The sequence below is a fragment of the Antedon mediterranea genome, chromosome 11 (genome assembly GCF_964355755.1).
Source record: "Antedon mediterranea chromosome 11, ecAntMedi1.1, whole genome shotgun sequence".
Taxonomy (NCBI): domain Eukaryota; kingdom Metazoa; phylum Echinodermata; class Crinoidea; order Comatulida; family Antedonidae; genus Antedon; species Antedon mediterranea.
The window spans coordinates 12,503,306-12,519,790 of NC_092680.1; the positions used below are offsets into that span (position 1 = coordinate 12,503,306).

The following is a 16,485-nucleotide window of genomic DNA, read 5'->3' on the forward strand; positions in this document are numbered from 1 at the left end:
ATATACTGAATTCAACCATCCCATTTACACACCACTCTGAAAGCAGTTTGTAAATCTGAAAGTTCGTAAATGATAAGTCAAGAAGAAAAACCTTATTATCAATACTAAGTATCAAAATATATTTATTTTTAATCCTTCTATTTGTTTTTAACATAAAATACTTTTAAAGAAACACATTTTGGACAAAATGTAGCAATGATTGAGGACCATTGTTAAAATAGTTTATAAATGTAGTTGACTAGGTTTTCAATATCCTAAATCTAATTATTTCATATCTATAGCATATTGTTATAAATGAAATCAACAAATCATGTATTATTACACTAAATTATTCTGATGGATCTAATTTACTGATAAATAAAAACAATGGCTCTGCGATATCTGTAATCTTAAAATAAAACTAACTTGTCAGACTTGAACATTCACTATTAAATCATGGATAAATGTATCGGCCGGTTCATTTAAGCTTGGTTCCCACTGGGACGTAAACGCAACTTAAGCGAGTTGACCAATGACAAGTTTGAATCCATCGCTTCTGATTGGTCAACTCTCTTACGTTGAGTTACGTCCTTGTATTGCGTCTCTAGTGGGAACCAAGCTTAAAGCACAATCCAATTTTTGAACACCAGGTCGCCGCCCTCTATAGGTATAGTTGCAAATCTCGGATGTCGAAAGTAATACAAATTTCCCAAAATAAAAATAATATTTAAATAAAAATATAAATGTTATTGTTTATTCTATTGAATTGTATGTGTAGACAAAAAAATGAATGAATAATTTGTTTTTATTGACGAACGTATCGGAGAGTTATTCAAATACTGTATATAAATGGGTTAAAGGCAAATTAATGACAAATGGCAATGACGTGGGCATCAGACGCGTTACGTCTACGTATTGTGTTACGTCTACGCCTTGCGTTACGTCAGCGTCTTGCATTACGTGTACTATTGTGGTAAGTCTACGTCACGTCTTGCTTTATGTCAACCTCTTGCGTTACGTCTAAGTATTGCGTTACGTCTACGCGTTGCGTTCAATTGGGAATCAACCTTTAAATTAAGCTACATGTGTTTCTCTAGACACCGTAACAGAATCTGGCGGGTGTACAAAGGGCCATGCATTTGCCATTGATTCCCCCTATCCTAAAAATCATAGAGGCAATCTATTTTAATTCCAGAAAAGAAAAACCTGGAATGAATACAAAGTGTGCAGAAGCAATTAGAATATTTGCATATTGATTAGGTGTAACGTTCAGCTCGTTCTTAAGATAAACTTTAATTTGTCTCTACTATGGATCATAGAACACAAGCAGGACGTATTGATACTGCGTTGTATTTTCACCTAACAAGAAATGTAGCGTATCCTGTACATAGAAGAAAATAATAGTGAAATACAGTATATAGTGATACGGAGCCAACCAAGAAGAAATGGATTTGATTTGAACCAGCAAACGCGCACACGTATATTAGTCAGGTTAAAAGATGTCATAAAATAGGGTCCCGTGTGCAATTTGTGGTGAAAGTTGGGAACTTGTCTAAATATCTTTAGTGGGTCAAAATAAACCAGAAAAACGTTGTTGCCCAATCTGTAACCCCGTGGGGGGTCTTTTATGGGCCTTTTCAAAATGGCGGCCAAAATATTCAAATAGCTTATATCTTTGTAATGGCTGGTGTTACAGGTTTCATTATAGTATCAAATAATTCACAACATATATATTTATATTCACTCTAATACAACATTTTGTCAAAAAATGGCTGCAACTACCATTTCTGGCATTTTGACCTTGGACCTTGTCTTCTTATATCTCTGTAACCAATAAACTTTGAGAGAAAAAGTTTAATGCAAATTGTTCCGGACCAATATATTTATATTTGACCTAATGAACTTTTTTGTCCAAAAGTGAACAGAATTATTTTTATTGACCTTTCAGAGCATATATGTTTATATTCACTCTAATGAAACATTTTATCAATATGTGGCCAGAAATGGCTTCATTGACCTTTGACCCTGACCTTCTTCTATCTCGATAACTACTGGTCATAGAAACATGTATTTGGTCTTAAATTGTTTAGGGCATATATGTTTATATAGACTTGCCCCAAGTCTGTATTATCTTTTTTTTTTATTTATTTGTTTTTATTTCGACCGCGATTTTTGTCTGAAATTCAAGTAGTATACGTATGAAACGCCATATGTGCCAAATTATTTATCTTTTTACTAATATTAAGACAAAACTCCGTCTGGAACCCAGACTAATGTTTATATTCACTCTAATGAAACATTTTATCAATATGTGGCCAGAAATGGCTTCATTGACCTTTGACCTCGGTTTTCTTTATCTCAATTATACTGGTCACAGAAAAATAACATTTGACTGAAAATGGTCAGAATATAAAGTGAACATTAGAGTGAATATAAACATATATGCTCTGAACAATTTAAGATCAAAAACATGTCTCTATGACCAGTAGTTATCGAGATAGAAGAAGGTGAAGGTCAAAGGTCAATAAAAATATTTCCATTCACTTTTCGACAATAAAGTTCATTAGATCAAATATAAATATAGTCGTTCTGAGCAATTTCCATTAAATTTTTCTCTCTAAGATTATTGGTTACAGAGATATAAGAAGACAAGGTCAAAGGTCAAAATGCCAGAAATGGTAGTTGCAGCCATTTTTTGACAAAATGTTGTATTAGAGTGAATATAAATATATATGTTGTGAATTATTTGATACTATAATGAAACCTGTAACACCAGCCATTACAAAGATATAAGCTATTTGAATATTTTGGCCGCCATTTTGAAAAGGCCCATAAAAGACCCCCCACGGGGTTACAGATTGGGTAACAACGTTTTTCTGGTTTATTTTGACCCACTAAAGATATTTAGACAAGTTGCCAACTTTCACCACAAATTGTACACGGAATACCTCTTTTAACCTGACTATATAGGTAAGTAACAACGCACTACAAGTGTTTGAATTATAGGCCTATAAAGTAGGCAACCGTACTTAAATAAGGCTCAATTTATCTTAAACGTTCAATTCCGGACAAATGTGTGAAAAGTAAATAAAAAGCTCTTGTATTGCAACTTCTAGTGGCATATGAATAGTGTTCGGTGAATTATAAGACAAGTTCATGTCCCAAATGTCTATGTAATGGATGCCCATTCCGTGGAAAGTTTCACGCATCAGACGCCGGAATTCGTACAATAATACGTCACTCGTCAGCCTAGCGATTATGAATGTTTGTAAAGATTTTGAACTGTGTCTTCTTGGGTGTGGACTCTTAATAACGAATTGAGCTTGTGGACATTTTTTTCTGAAAGCAATGATCGCAGCTTTGATATGTTCTAAACGACTCAAGTAGGCTTCTTTTGTCCACACCTCGTAGTGTGCCCATGGACTTATCATAATTACGTATTCACAACTATCAGTTGGTAACGATTCTAAAAAGTCAACCTCAAACATGCCGTCACCGATTCGTTCCAAACCGTTTCCAAGAACATACGGATGAAATTGAAAGGTCAAATTAAGAAAATCTGTGAGGATAGTATAACGTTTCTTTGATAGATCTTCAGGTACATCGATATGCAGATACATCAATAACTTTTCACACCACTGTCTTGTCGTAGAGTCTCCCAGAAAGACGAGACGTTTAGTTGATGTACACTGTCCTATCATTTTTCTTGACCAACTTCGGCTCCGACAAGCAAACGAATGCCACGTATCTCTATACCAGAACCCGTCACTCAGGGGCTCAGGAGTATCTGGTGCGCACTCAGGTCGCTCTATGCTGTCCAATAACTCTCTATGGAAAGTTCTTGATGGATCTAACAAATAATAAATGTAAAATGTGTGATGGAAAGCGGCAATATATGCGATGTGTAATGTAACGGTTTGTTACTGTTAAACGTACCCCACCCATTCTATCACGCAGTACTCAAGTGTGTGTCGTGCATCACAACACTATGCTAACGGTTGAACACAGCCCCTTTGTAAATCTAGCTTTTTATTTTATTTATTTATTTTATTAATTTCGGCAAACACAGTTATACAGACATAAATACAAACAATTAGCTAGATTGCGCCAAGGAGTGGCAAAAGAGGCCAATAGCTTCTGTCGCCAATTAGGCGTGCCACTCCAACAAAAAAAACTAAAACGAACAGTAATCAATATAAATATATAATAAAATTATATGGTTCTACAGGTATTTTTTAAAATATCTTTAAAATGTTAAAATATCTTTATTTATTCTTTGAAGTGATTAGTGTTTAGTGCAATTGCATATGTTTTTGTCAATACGTACCTGATCTCATAATTTCAAATGTACTTGTTCCGTTTGTTAATTTACCAAAATTGATTTTCCTACAAAAATATAAGTAATGATTTAAATTGTAAAACTCCACATTGTATTCCACATGGTCTTAAGAAATAACTAAAATAGAACAGTGATCAAGTGAAGTTTGAACACATTTTTCTTAATAGATAACTTTGTCAAATCACTTTAAAAAAGAGTTAACAATAATGTTATGTTTTGATTTTTCTAACGATACCGTAGTCTTAATAACAAATCAAAATTGTTAGAAATACCTAAATATCAGCCTCGGAAAAAATAGCACGAGCATCATAGTTATTAACTAATGAATTAGAAAGTATCAGTAACATCTGTTTAATTGCTTTGCACTATAAAACAATCACTCACCTTTTAAATAAATCTTCATTTTTTGTTAGTAATCCCGTATAAGACTTGGATAAAATTTCGTGAACGTTTCCTTTGGAGCGTATACCGTATAAAGAGGAACAAGGTAACGTTGAGGGTGGATCACACAGCATCAACGAACCTCCCATTGCTTTAGGTTGTGGATATTCACATTTGTCTTTCCATACCCCAACGTTGTGTATCCGACACAATCCATACTCTTCTTTATTACCAACTTTGTATGTAGCGTTCCATAGTTTACGTTCCTCCATAGACCAGACGGTGTGTTTGTAAAAGCTGACAGTTTCAACAGTATGAACGAGAATAATACTCAATTGTACTTTTCCATGGCAAGGTGCAAAGAAAATCGCTTCATAAGTTCCATTTTTAAAATCTAGAATTTTAGCTGCTGTCGAACAACGAGCTGTTGAAATGGTAGCGTACCAGAAATCTCCACCCAGAACACGGTGGCGACCGAATTCGTCAAATGATTCAATTATTATACCAAAGAAATCACCGACATGAATATCAGTGTTGTTGTCTTTGATATGAAAAGTAGTTTTGGACGCATCGGTAAAACCCATGGAGCCTGGAGTACCTTTGCTGTTGAATACTGGCTCAGGTACCGGAATAGTACTCTTCAATGAGTTGTACGTTGGAATTTTAATCTTTTCATCTTCATAAAAATTCGAAGAGTAATTCCGATATTGCCCTTCACTGTAGTACATATTCCCAATTTTTGTTCTTTCCAATAACTGTAAAGTTGAAGTTTTTAATTTAGTTCGTTAGTTATAATAAATCATTTTATTTTCTGTATAAGTTATCCACCATAATAAATACAAACAAGAAAAAAAGCACAATCATATCACACCCCAGTGACTGAGTTCACTTTTAACAACCCTTAAATATCTTTGAGTAATACAATTTTTGTCAACAAAAAAATTACAACAAACTCAATACTAACCCCTTTTACACTATCACTGTAACAGCGGTGTAACCCCGCAGTTGTTAGTACACCGGGTCGTTAAACGCCGGTGTTGTGGTTTTTATTGACTGGTGTAAATGGGAAAATCCAACCACCCCGGTGTGGTCTCCCCGGGGTGAAACGAAGCTGAATGTTTTCCGGTGTACCTTCTCCGGTGTAGTCGAATCTACACGTACCGGGGACAAGAAGTGTAAACGGTTTTTGTGGTTCAACACCGAGCTGTTAAAGGTCATTGACGTAAAAATGTAACATTTTGTCACAGAAATACAATATATTATGCGAACAAAATAGGTTTTTTGCTTAAAATACACCCTTTTTGCTTAAAATAATAATTGTACGATATATTGTGCTGTTCGTATCCGGATATTCACCCCCTGGACATTTACCCCCGGAAAATTACCCCCCGGACAACCACCACCTGGACAACTACCCCCTTAGGACAACTACCTCTTTAGGACAACTACCCCCCGGACAAATACCCCCCGGACAAATATCCCCCGGACAACTACCCCCTTATGACAACAGCCCCCTTAGGACAACTATCCCCCGGACAATTATCCCCTAGGAACAATTACCCCCCGGACAATTACCCCCCGGGTAATTACCCTGCGGACAACTACCTCTGAGACAATACTCCCCGTAGGACTCCTGGACCTGGACAATACTCCGAGGGCAAATAATCTTTTAGGACAACTACCTCCGTAGGACAACTACCCCCGGACAATACTCCGAGGGCAAATAATCTTTTAGGACAACTACCTCCGTAGGACAACTAACCCCTGGACAACTACCCCCGGACAATTACCCCTAGGAACAATTACCCCCCCCCCCCCCCGGGTAATTACCCCGCGGACAACTACCTCTGAAACAATACTCCCCGTAGGACTCCTGGACCTGGACAATACTCCGAGGGCAAATAATCTTTTAGGACAACTACCTCCGTAGGACAACTAACCCCTGGACAACTACCCCCGGACAATACTCCGAGGGCAAATAATCTTTTAGGACAACTACCTCCGTAGGACAACTAACCCCTGGACAACTACCCCCGGTAATTACCCCGCGGACAACTACCTCTGACACAATACTCCCCGTAGGACAACTACCTCCTGGACCTGGACAATACTCCGAGGGCAAATAATCTTTTAGGACAACTACCTCCGTAGGACAACTAACCCCTGGGCAACTACCACCCAGACAACTATCCCTTTAGAACAACTACCCCCCGGACGGACAACTACCACCCAGACCATTCAACAACCTGACTCTGCAACAGTGTATAATAGGAATTAATAACTATATTTTAATTCGTTACTTTGACGAATTACTATTCATTATTGTAAACAAAAGTAAAAGATTGAACATAAATATAGCCTGGTGTCAGGTCTCTGGTCTCGGGTCTCTAGTTTCGAAACACCCGTTAAAAACAGATGATTTCATTTTTACAGAAACCGGTCCTATATATTTGTCTACTTTTGGATTGGGGGGGGGGGGGTAGTTGACCGGGGGTAGTTGACCGGGGGTAGTTACCCGGGGGGTAGTTATCCTAAGGGGGTACTTGTCCGGGTGGTTGTTATCCTAAGGGGGTAGTTGTCCTAAGGGGGTAGTTGTCCGGGGAGTAGTTGTCCTAAGGGGGTAGTTGTCCTAAGGGGGTAGTTGTCCTAAGGGGGTAGTTGTCCGGGTGGTAAATATCCGGGGGGTGACTGTCTAGGGGGTAGGTGTCCTAGAACCTGTGCTGTTCGTTATTTTATTATTTATTTATATTTAAAGGCAAAAACAACTTTGTGATTTTTTTTTCTGCTGAAAATATTGCAATTTTTCGTGTGCATTCTACCTTACCAGAAAGCCTAAAATAATGTAATATTGGTGTAACTCTACCCTGGCCGATTCTATATGTAGGCCTAATTATTGAAAAAGGGAAAAATATATATAATACTGACGTCTTTAGGAACTGAAAAAGTAGGCCTACCATATAATAATTTTCCTTCATTGATACATTGTTATGCTAATTAACAAATACATTTTTTATTTTAAATACTTACCATCCCTATTTTTACAGGGGTCCCAAGTCTACCGCTATTCGCGGTAGTCTACCGCTTTTAGTACCCATCTACCGCGCTACCGCTATCTCGACGTTTTCTACCGCATTTTGATTTTTTTACCGCATTTTCAAATTTCCCCATATTTTTGGCCAAATTGATTTACGGTAATACACCCAGCCTCAGCCCAGGTCAACAATAGTCAATAACCAGACAAAAGTGTGTTTCACGTTTCGTGAATGGTAGAATATAACAATAAAGATACGGACTAAATAACTCGTGTTACTCGGTAGCCATATTTATTCAGGTCAAGAACATAGCGCCCTCAGTCGGGACACGATACTGTGACATCCTTCCTTTTTTATAATAAGTTACGGTGTGCGCTTTTATGAATTTTTTTTTATATACTTATTTGTCATTTAGTGTGATGAATATAATAAAATATAGTATATCAATTAGTATCAGTGTTACTGTTTAGACTTCATATCTCTTGTGAGTGAATTATTATAAATACAGTATTATCATGAGTAACTTTAACACAACTTTAACTTTAACTTCTTTAACATAACGTTTAACTTTAACTTTTTTTTTTTAACATAACGTTTACTTGCAACAATTTAAAAAATGGTTTGTAACATAGTTCCAGTCTGCTTTTATTGATTAATTAGTTATAGCAGCTAAGATATGAATTTGTTTTTATTTATGAGTTACATAATCTTTTAGATAGATAGGTTGTTTTTTTATTCTGGTTGATCTGCGTGGTTGAGTTGGTTCCGTCATTGGTCTGTGTGATGTAGTTTGTTTGGTTGTTGGTATTGGTTGCGTTGTGACCTCCTGCTGTTCAGTTGGTATTGTTGCATTATCATCTGCTGTTGCCATTGGTGTGTAGAGTTGAGTTGTATCAGGGGGTGATTCAGGTGTTTTCCTAATATGTACTCTGTTTCTTCTATATGTACCTGTTGGTGTGTCTATCTCATATGATCTTTCATCTAGTCTTTTTACAACTACTCCTTTTTGCCATTCTTTTTGACCTAATCGGTGTGGTTTTAGTCTTACCGTATCACCTTCAACCAGTTCTGGTAGGTCATGTGCATGTTTATTGTATTTAGATACTTGTTTCTCCTTGTTGGCTTTTATCTGTAGCTTGTCCAACTGTAGATACTCTTTTCCTCTGGGTGTTAGTAATGTGTCAGTCATTGGTAACATTGATCTTGTGCGTCTGTTGAAAAGTCTCTGTGTAGGACTAGTTCCTGTTCCTTGAGTAGGTGTGTTTCGAACTTCAAGTAATGCCATATATGGGTCAGTTTTGCTTTTCTTACACTTCATCAACATAGTCTTTGCTGCTTTTACAGCTGCCTCTGCTTTACCATTAGCATTAGGATGATGTGGAGATGAGGTTTGATGTTGGAAATCCCAATTTGCACTGAAGTTTCTGAACTCTTGACTTGCAAATTGGGGGCCGTTATCCGAAATAACAATTTCAGGAATCCCGTTTCTCGCAAAGTGTTGCTTTACTTTCTTTATGACTGATTTAGTTGTTGTTTCAGTTAGTTTGTCAACTTCCCAAAATCCACTGTAGTAGTCCACTGTGGTCATGTAATCTACCTTATCAAGTGTGAATAGGTCAATTCCAACTTTGTGGTAAGGATATTTGGCTTCAATAGGAATCATAGTTTCCTTTGTCTGTGCCTGTTGATACGTTTGACAAGCATCGCACATTTGTGTCATTTGTTTTATTTCATATGACATTCCGGGCCAAAAAATACATTCCCTTGCTCTTCTCAGCATACTATCTCCTCCAAGGTGGGAAACATGCAGACGTTCCTTTATTGATTTTCGTGATGAGATAGGTACTACTACTCGTTCACCTTTGAATACAAGTCCATCATGCACTGCCAGTTCATCTCTGAATGAATAATAAGGCATAATCTGCGTTGGTACAAACTGTTTTTCATCTGGCCATCCTTGCATAATTATGGATTTCAGTATTTTTGTAGTTTCATCCATGTTTGTTTCTCTTTTAAGTTCATCAATTCGCTCTGGGCCAATACGAAGACCACCAACTGCATTTACTTGATCAAATTTGTCTACCTTGTCAGTATTTGGTAGATATGCCCTAGATAAAGTGTCGGCGATATACATTTCTTTGCCTCTTGTGTATACTATCTTTGTATCGTACTGTAACAGTCTCATCAGCATGCCTTGCAGTCGCTTTGGAGCTTTGTGTAAAGGCTTTCTCACAATCATTTCAAGAGGTTTGTGATCACTGTTGATAATAGTCAAACGTCCAAATGTATACTGATGAAATCTCTCCATTGCAAAAACAATTGCGAGGCACTCCTTCTCTATTTGAGCATATCTTACTTCTGTAGCTGATAGAGATCTGCTAGCGTATGCAATTGGCTTTCCTTCTTGTAATAAAGCTTCTCCAAGTCCTGTGCTTGAGGCGTCACATTGTACTATTAACTCCTTCTTTGGATCATAATAGACTAGAATAGGAGCTTTAGTGATTAGTTGTTTCAAATTAAGCATTGCTTTATCTTGGTCATCTGATCAGTGCCACTGACAATCTTGATGAGTCAGTCGACGAAGTGGTTCAACAACAGTTGCTAGCTGAGGTAGGAACTTTGCTAGGTAATTTGTTAATCCTAGCATTCTACGAACACCTTCAACATCTGTTGGATTATCCATTTTGAGGATTGCTTCTAGCTTTTTCACGTCAGGTTTTAATCCATTAGCAGTTATGGTATGTCCCATGAAATCAATTGTGTCAGTATGAAATACACTCTTCTCTTTATTTAGTTGTATTCCAGCTTTCTGACATTTTTCAAAAAGGTTTCTCAAACTTTTGTCATGTTTTTCAGTTGTATTACCATAGACAAGTATGTCATCTGCTACGCATGCTACTCCTTCTAACCCTGTCAATGATTCATTTAACTTCCTTTGGAAAATTTCTGAGCTCACTTTCAAACCAAAGGGTAATCTATTCCAGCGAAATCTTCCAAACGGACAGATAAACGTAGTCAGACGGCTGCTGTTTTCGTCCAATTCACAGTGCCAGTATCCATGTGACAGATCAACCTTGCTAAATACCTTTGCATTGGCTAGTTCTGGTAGAATATCCTCCATGGTTGGTAGTGGATATCTCTCACGCTGCAGAACTTCATTCAGCGGTCTCGGATCTACGCATATTCTTAGTTTACCATTTTTTTTGGTTTGTATAGATATCTGTGAACACCAGTCTGTTGGTTCAGATACTGGCGTTATAACACCTTCTGTTAGTAGTTTGTCTAGTTCCTCTTTTAACTTGGGCTTCACGGATATAGGTACTCTTCGAGCTGGACATTGCGTTCCTTTTGAGTGCTCGGCAATCTTTATACAAACTTTTCCTGGTAGACGTCCCAGTTTACCATTAAAAACTGTTTTGTAGTCTTCAAGGATCTTGGATGTTGTCTGTGTGACACTATGTAATTGCTTGAAGTTACTGTAGTTTACCGTGATCAGTTTCATTTTTTCTGCTGTCTCTCTGCTTAATAGTGGTTGTAAATCTTGTTTGACAATTTGAAAATCAACTGTATATGACTTGTTTGTGGCGTCATTTTTAAGCGTTAGCACACATTTTCCTAATGGGATGACTTTGCTCTTGTTATACATTGTTAACTTTGTGTGTGATTGTTCAATTTTGGTACTACCTAGTTCAACATATTTTACTGGTATCACGTTTACAGTAGCTCCGCTGTCCACTTGGAATCGTATTTTACTTCCATCATTCATGGTCATTTCCGCATATATTGGTCCTGTTGAAACATTGTAAATTTTGTCTTCAGTTACACTCAATGTACTATCATCTGAATCTTGTGCTTCAACACCATATAGCTTGGGTTTCCGTTTGCATACAATAGCGAAATGGTTCATTAATTTGCATTTGTTGCACCGTTTACCCCAGGCAGGGCACATTTCTTTCTTTCTTGGGTGGCTGTTTCTACAATATTTGCATTTAGGCATGTTGCCAGACGGTGCTCTGTCACTAGTTTTATGTTTTCCTGATGACTGAGGGGTTTCATGTTTCTGCTTATGTCCACCTCTGTTCATCACTTTATGAACTTCTTCTTCCTCCAATGATTTACCAGAAATCACTTTCATTTGGTTGTATGTGTTTTCATAGCTGTGGCAGATGTCAATACATTTCTTTAAATCTATTTTTCTTTCTTGGAATAGTCGTTTTCTTACTCTTTCATCATGCACACCCAGTACTAAACGATCTCGAATTAGACCATCTTTCATGCAATCACAGAAATTACAGGTTTTTCTGAGTATTTTCAAAGCATTTATATATGTGTCAATTGACTCGCCTTTTTCTTGTTTTCGGGAATTGAATTTATATCGTTCAAAAATTTCATTGGTTTCACCAAGGATAAACGTATCCAATTTTTGTATGATTTCCTCACACGTGTCAGATTCTAGTGGGTCACATCCATTATATATTTGGAGTGCATCAACACCCATGGTAGAGATCAGTAATGATTTCTTAAAATGAGGTGATCGTGATGGATGATCTAGGTTGCTAGCAATGGTATAATGTGTCCAAAGCTGCTTCCATAATTTCCAATTTTCCTGTTTACCATTTGTGTCTAGTTTTACCGGTTCTGGGGGTTTAACATTGAACATCGGGACAGGCATTTGTATCGTCGGCAGTCCGTTGCCGTTAGCTTCATCCTGCAGGCCATGTGCGTCATTTTGCACGCCCTCCTCGCCGTCTGCCATGCTGGCTAGGCTAGTCGTATCTATCTCGTGAGATTTAACAGTAAATATCTTACTTTACTTATCTGTGTTTCAGTGTGCAATTCAGACTAATCTTTTCTTGCAATGAGCACCGCTGCCACCATGTTTCACGTTTCGTGAATGGTAGAATATAACAATAAAGATACGGACTAAATAACTCGTGTTACTCGGTAGCCATATTTATTCAGGTCAAGAACATAGCGCCCTCAGTCGGGACACGATACTGTGACAAAGTGAGGCAGGATGTTGAAACAATGTCTATTCATGCAGTCTCCGTGGGTCTATTATTGTATTTTTATTTGTATGCACTGCCTTTGTTAAACCGTAACAATAATATAAACATGCACGCTACTACACGCAGGACGTAGAAAAAAAAGAAGCGTGCAACCAACCGTGAATCAATCACGTGCTAACCGGAATACGCGATTATCAATTTTGGGAGGATCCAAGTTTTAACTAAATAAACGCTTTGATTACAAAGTGGTTGAGACACGTTTTTAATAGTTATTACATTTTTAAACACCCTCATAATTAATGAACTCTACCAATGTTGATCCGCTGCAAAGAACAACAGATCGCACATCGCACGAGGTTGTTGAGGCGGTGTTTTATTTGGTTTTACTGTACGATCCGATAATACGAACATGTTAAATGATTTAAAAGGCATGGATTCGCCAAGCAAGTAGGCCTACGTTTAATAAAAATAAAAAAAAAGATTTTCGTAAGCTCTTTTGTTCAAACTTGTTATTTATTATATAGCAATAATCCACCCGTTCCGGCATGCACGCTAGGCCTCTAGCCTAGCTAGGCCTACTCCTCGATCGATCGATGTCGCTGGTGGGGAATTTCCCAGCGATAAGAAATCGGCGAAATAGCTCATAAACGGCCTACATTTTAATGTTATATCTTTAATGCCAGTGTAATTACGTATGGATAAAACAATATAAAACTCAATGTTTTTCATCTGAAATAATATGTTAACTCGCGTAATGTAGCATAAGACGGATTCGGAATAGTTATTTCGATTGTTTTGGGGTTTTAAAATGGTAGCTAGCTAGGGCCTAGCTAGAAGTAGAAGCCCTAGGCTAGGCCTAGGCCTGTGCCTAAAAAAAATGAGTAAATTCTATTGGGCAATACTATCATGTGTTTATTGTACATTATGTAATTAAGTTAAATTATTTTATATACTGAATATTAGTTAAAATACAGTATATATTTTTTACATTTTTTGTACTGAGGATGTGTCCATAAAAAAAATATTAGAATGTAAAAATACTGATGTATAAACCTATGTAAAAATTAAGCCAACTTATGTGTAAATATTGTATATACTGTATATGTAACATATTTAGTTAATTAAGAGACGTAAACGACACGCGTGTTGATTTTCGATTCCCCGCGTGTTGATTTTCGATTCCCCGCGCGTTGACTTTCGACGCCCCGATGAATTGAATGTGGTTCACGACAAAATCTCCTGCGAATAGACTTTCCCAAGTTGGGACCTCTGTTTTTACGCCAACATAACAATGTAAGGCCTATTTGTACGTACAGTCTACAAGGCGGAAATGCAGTCATTTTAAAAAGAAAAATAATTGTTAGGCCCTAATTTTTAAAATAATAAATGATAATCTAATAATAGCCACAAAGAAAATATAACACTGGACTACATTCAAAATTAAATAAATTGTGTGTAAATTCGGATTATTATGTTTTTATATTAGATTTGTCGATATGTTCCAGTATTTTAACATTTAAACCATTAGTCAGTTAAGTTCCACGTGTGCGCTTGCAATAGTGATTTGATTGACAGCACCGGGGTGATCGATGTAGTGTAAATGGGCGCAACTCGAGTTCATCTCGCAGTTTTTTTGGCTAGTGTAAATGGAAATTGCCTCCGAGTTCAACTCGTGTTCCTCTCTCAGTCGATAGTGTAAAAAGGGTATTTACACGTGGTGTACCGCAAACTTTTTATCAACAAAAGAAATAAAAAGAATTAAAGTAACAAAATGCCAAGGACACACGCTGAACTATTGTATCATTTGAAAACAATTATATTTAGCAAGAGATTATGGATTTAAATACGCCATTTTGACAGCACTGATATGTTTTCTTTCCAACAGAAACGGGTCCACATAGAAAGAACAGATTTTAAATCCGGTTTTACAAAAACCGTTGATTCGGGTTTTAGAACAGTTTTTCTTTTAGCAAAGGTGATCTCAAGAAAACTTGAGAAGGGCGCAGGATTGGTCGAATGGACAAGAACAGTTAAGAGCATGTCGATATAACAGCATTAAAAATAAGCAATAGCAACGTAGGCCTCCTACAGCATAGAAGCAATGAATAAAACAGCTAGCAGTGCTAAAAAGGGGCATCATAGCTGCGTTAAAGCTTAAGCCAAACATAAGCTATGCAAAAAAGGGGAAAGATAAGAGCTCATTAGGCCTATATACTTAAATTTGCAACATTAGCTAAATATATAAATGCTATATTCTGCTTAGGCCTATTTATGCTTTGTTATTCTTTTTTGTGCTTAGACCAATCCTGCGCCTGAGTTGAAAACTTTTGAGATATGAGTAAAATTGTGAAATTAGGCCTACGTCACGAGTTTTCTTCTGTTCTTTAATGATTATTTTAATGTCCAATCCAATTAATTACCGAAATTCAGGGAGAGGGCCTACCTTGGATCCGCCTTGACATCTTTACCTTTACTTCAACGTGGATTAAAGTTTTGAAAATTAATTTCAGATAGTATCCACTATTAGATCAGAATGGTACATTGTACAATTTAATTCAAATTAACTTTTTTTTTATCACTTTTGTGGCGTAAACACCATTTTTATTCACATTTATAACATCTTTTGTCATCACTATAAAATCATAATGTTTTCATTATTATCACATTTTGGTTAATTTTATTAACTTTATCAGTAACATTTTTAAATCTAGTAAATTCACTATATATTCCATTTTACCTCCTTTATTCATTGATTATCTTATCATTTTCTTACTGCACTTACAATAGAAGTTTAAGAAATTAAATTTGATAACTAATTCAACATTTAACTCACAAAATAAGCCTTTTACAATCTGGCTAAAGGTAGGACGGACGTAATCTATAACTGACAGTGTTGTAACCACGCAATTTCAACTTTCACAGTCTGGAGAAACTTCATGGTAGGATCGGACCATGGAGGTATAATGTAGCCTATACCAGGGAGTTGTATTTACAACCACTTGGTTATACCTCCATGTTAGGACCATGGTAAAAACAACAGGAAGTTACTTAACTAATATTTGCAATATTCTGAAGAAAGTCAAACAATTATAATAAATACATACCGGAAAAGTGCTGTTAAAATATACCAACATTGTTAGACCAATGATCAACACAAGCACAAATAATTTAACGTTATATTCAGTCATTTTAAAATCCGTTTGAAGACCGTTGAAGCAGGGAGTTGGTTGAAGGAACAAGTACGTGATGCTCATTGTCGACAAGCGTCAACAGATTTAAATTCAATGTAAACGCACTCGTTGTCGAGGAGGTGTTTAAAAGATCCTTCACGCCCAAAAGGTTTTGTTCTGTGTGACGTTCGATGACATCATAGTCGTTTACTAACTAATTGTTAATCCTTAATACTACCCTAATTGACTAGATTTTTTAAATTAATTTATTTTTTATACTGGGTATAACCTCTTCATGAAAAAAATGTTCTCCAGAGTACACAATTAACAATCACAGTAAAATTACAAAACAATTTAAAACAAACCAACGATACAAATACAAAAAATAACAGACAGAATAAAAAACCACCCCATGTGATTGGATTGGAACACCAATGTTAATGTTATTATTAATTATTATATTGTAAAATTTATTTTATTTATGTTTCTTCATATTTGAAACATTTGTAATTAGTCTATAAATGTATATAATTGCTATTCTTTGACAACTAACGGTGACTTTTGGTTTCAAAGAA

General features: G+C 36.5%; 1 protein-coding gene across 2 annotated transcripts; it reads right to left on the bottom strand.

The window, feature by feature from the left end:
- Nucleotides 1-139: 139 nt before the first annotated feature.
- LOC140062118 (NXPE family member 3-like) lies at nt 140-16,064 on the bottom strand. 2 transcript variants are annotated; one of them, XM_072108174.1, is made up of 4 exons: nt 15,845-16,064; nt 4,703-5,454; nt 4,307-4,365; nt 140-3,829 (listed from the first exon to the last, which is right to left on the bottom strand). In XM_072108174.1, the coding sequence occupies exons 1-4, from the start codon at nt 15,992-15,994 to the stop codon at nt 3,030-3,032; spliced, it is 1,761 nt and encodes a 586-aa protein (XP_071964275.1). In that variant the 5' UTR covers nt 15,995-16,064; the 3' UTR covers nt 140-3,029. The 2 variants fall into 2 exon arrangements, with proteins under 2 accessions (XP_071964275.1, XP_071964276.1); XM_072108175.1 differs by lacking the exon at nt 15,845-16,064 and adding an exon at nt 5,664-6,098.
- Nucleotides 16,065-16,485: the final 421 nt, after the last annotated feature.

What these genes read in the sequence shown, in the direction of transcription:
- LOC140062118 (XM_072108174.1), bottom strand. Translation starts at nt 15,994, where the DNA reads ATGAGCATCACGTACTTGTTCCTTCAACCAACTCCCTGCTTCAACGGT. An exon ending in ATTTTAACAGCACTTTTCCG is followed by an intron (nt 5,455 to 15,844) that starts GTATGTATTTAT and finishes TCAACTTTACAG; the next exon opens with TTATTGGAAAGAACAAAAAT. An exon ending in AATGAAGATTTATTTAAAAG is followed by an intron (nt 4,366 to 4,702) that starts GTGAGTGATTGT and finishes ATATTTTTGTAG; the next exon opens with GAAAATCAATTTTGGTAAAT.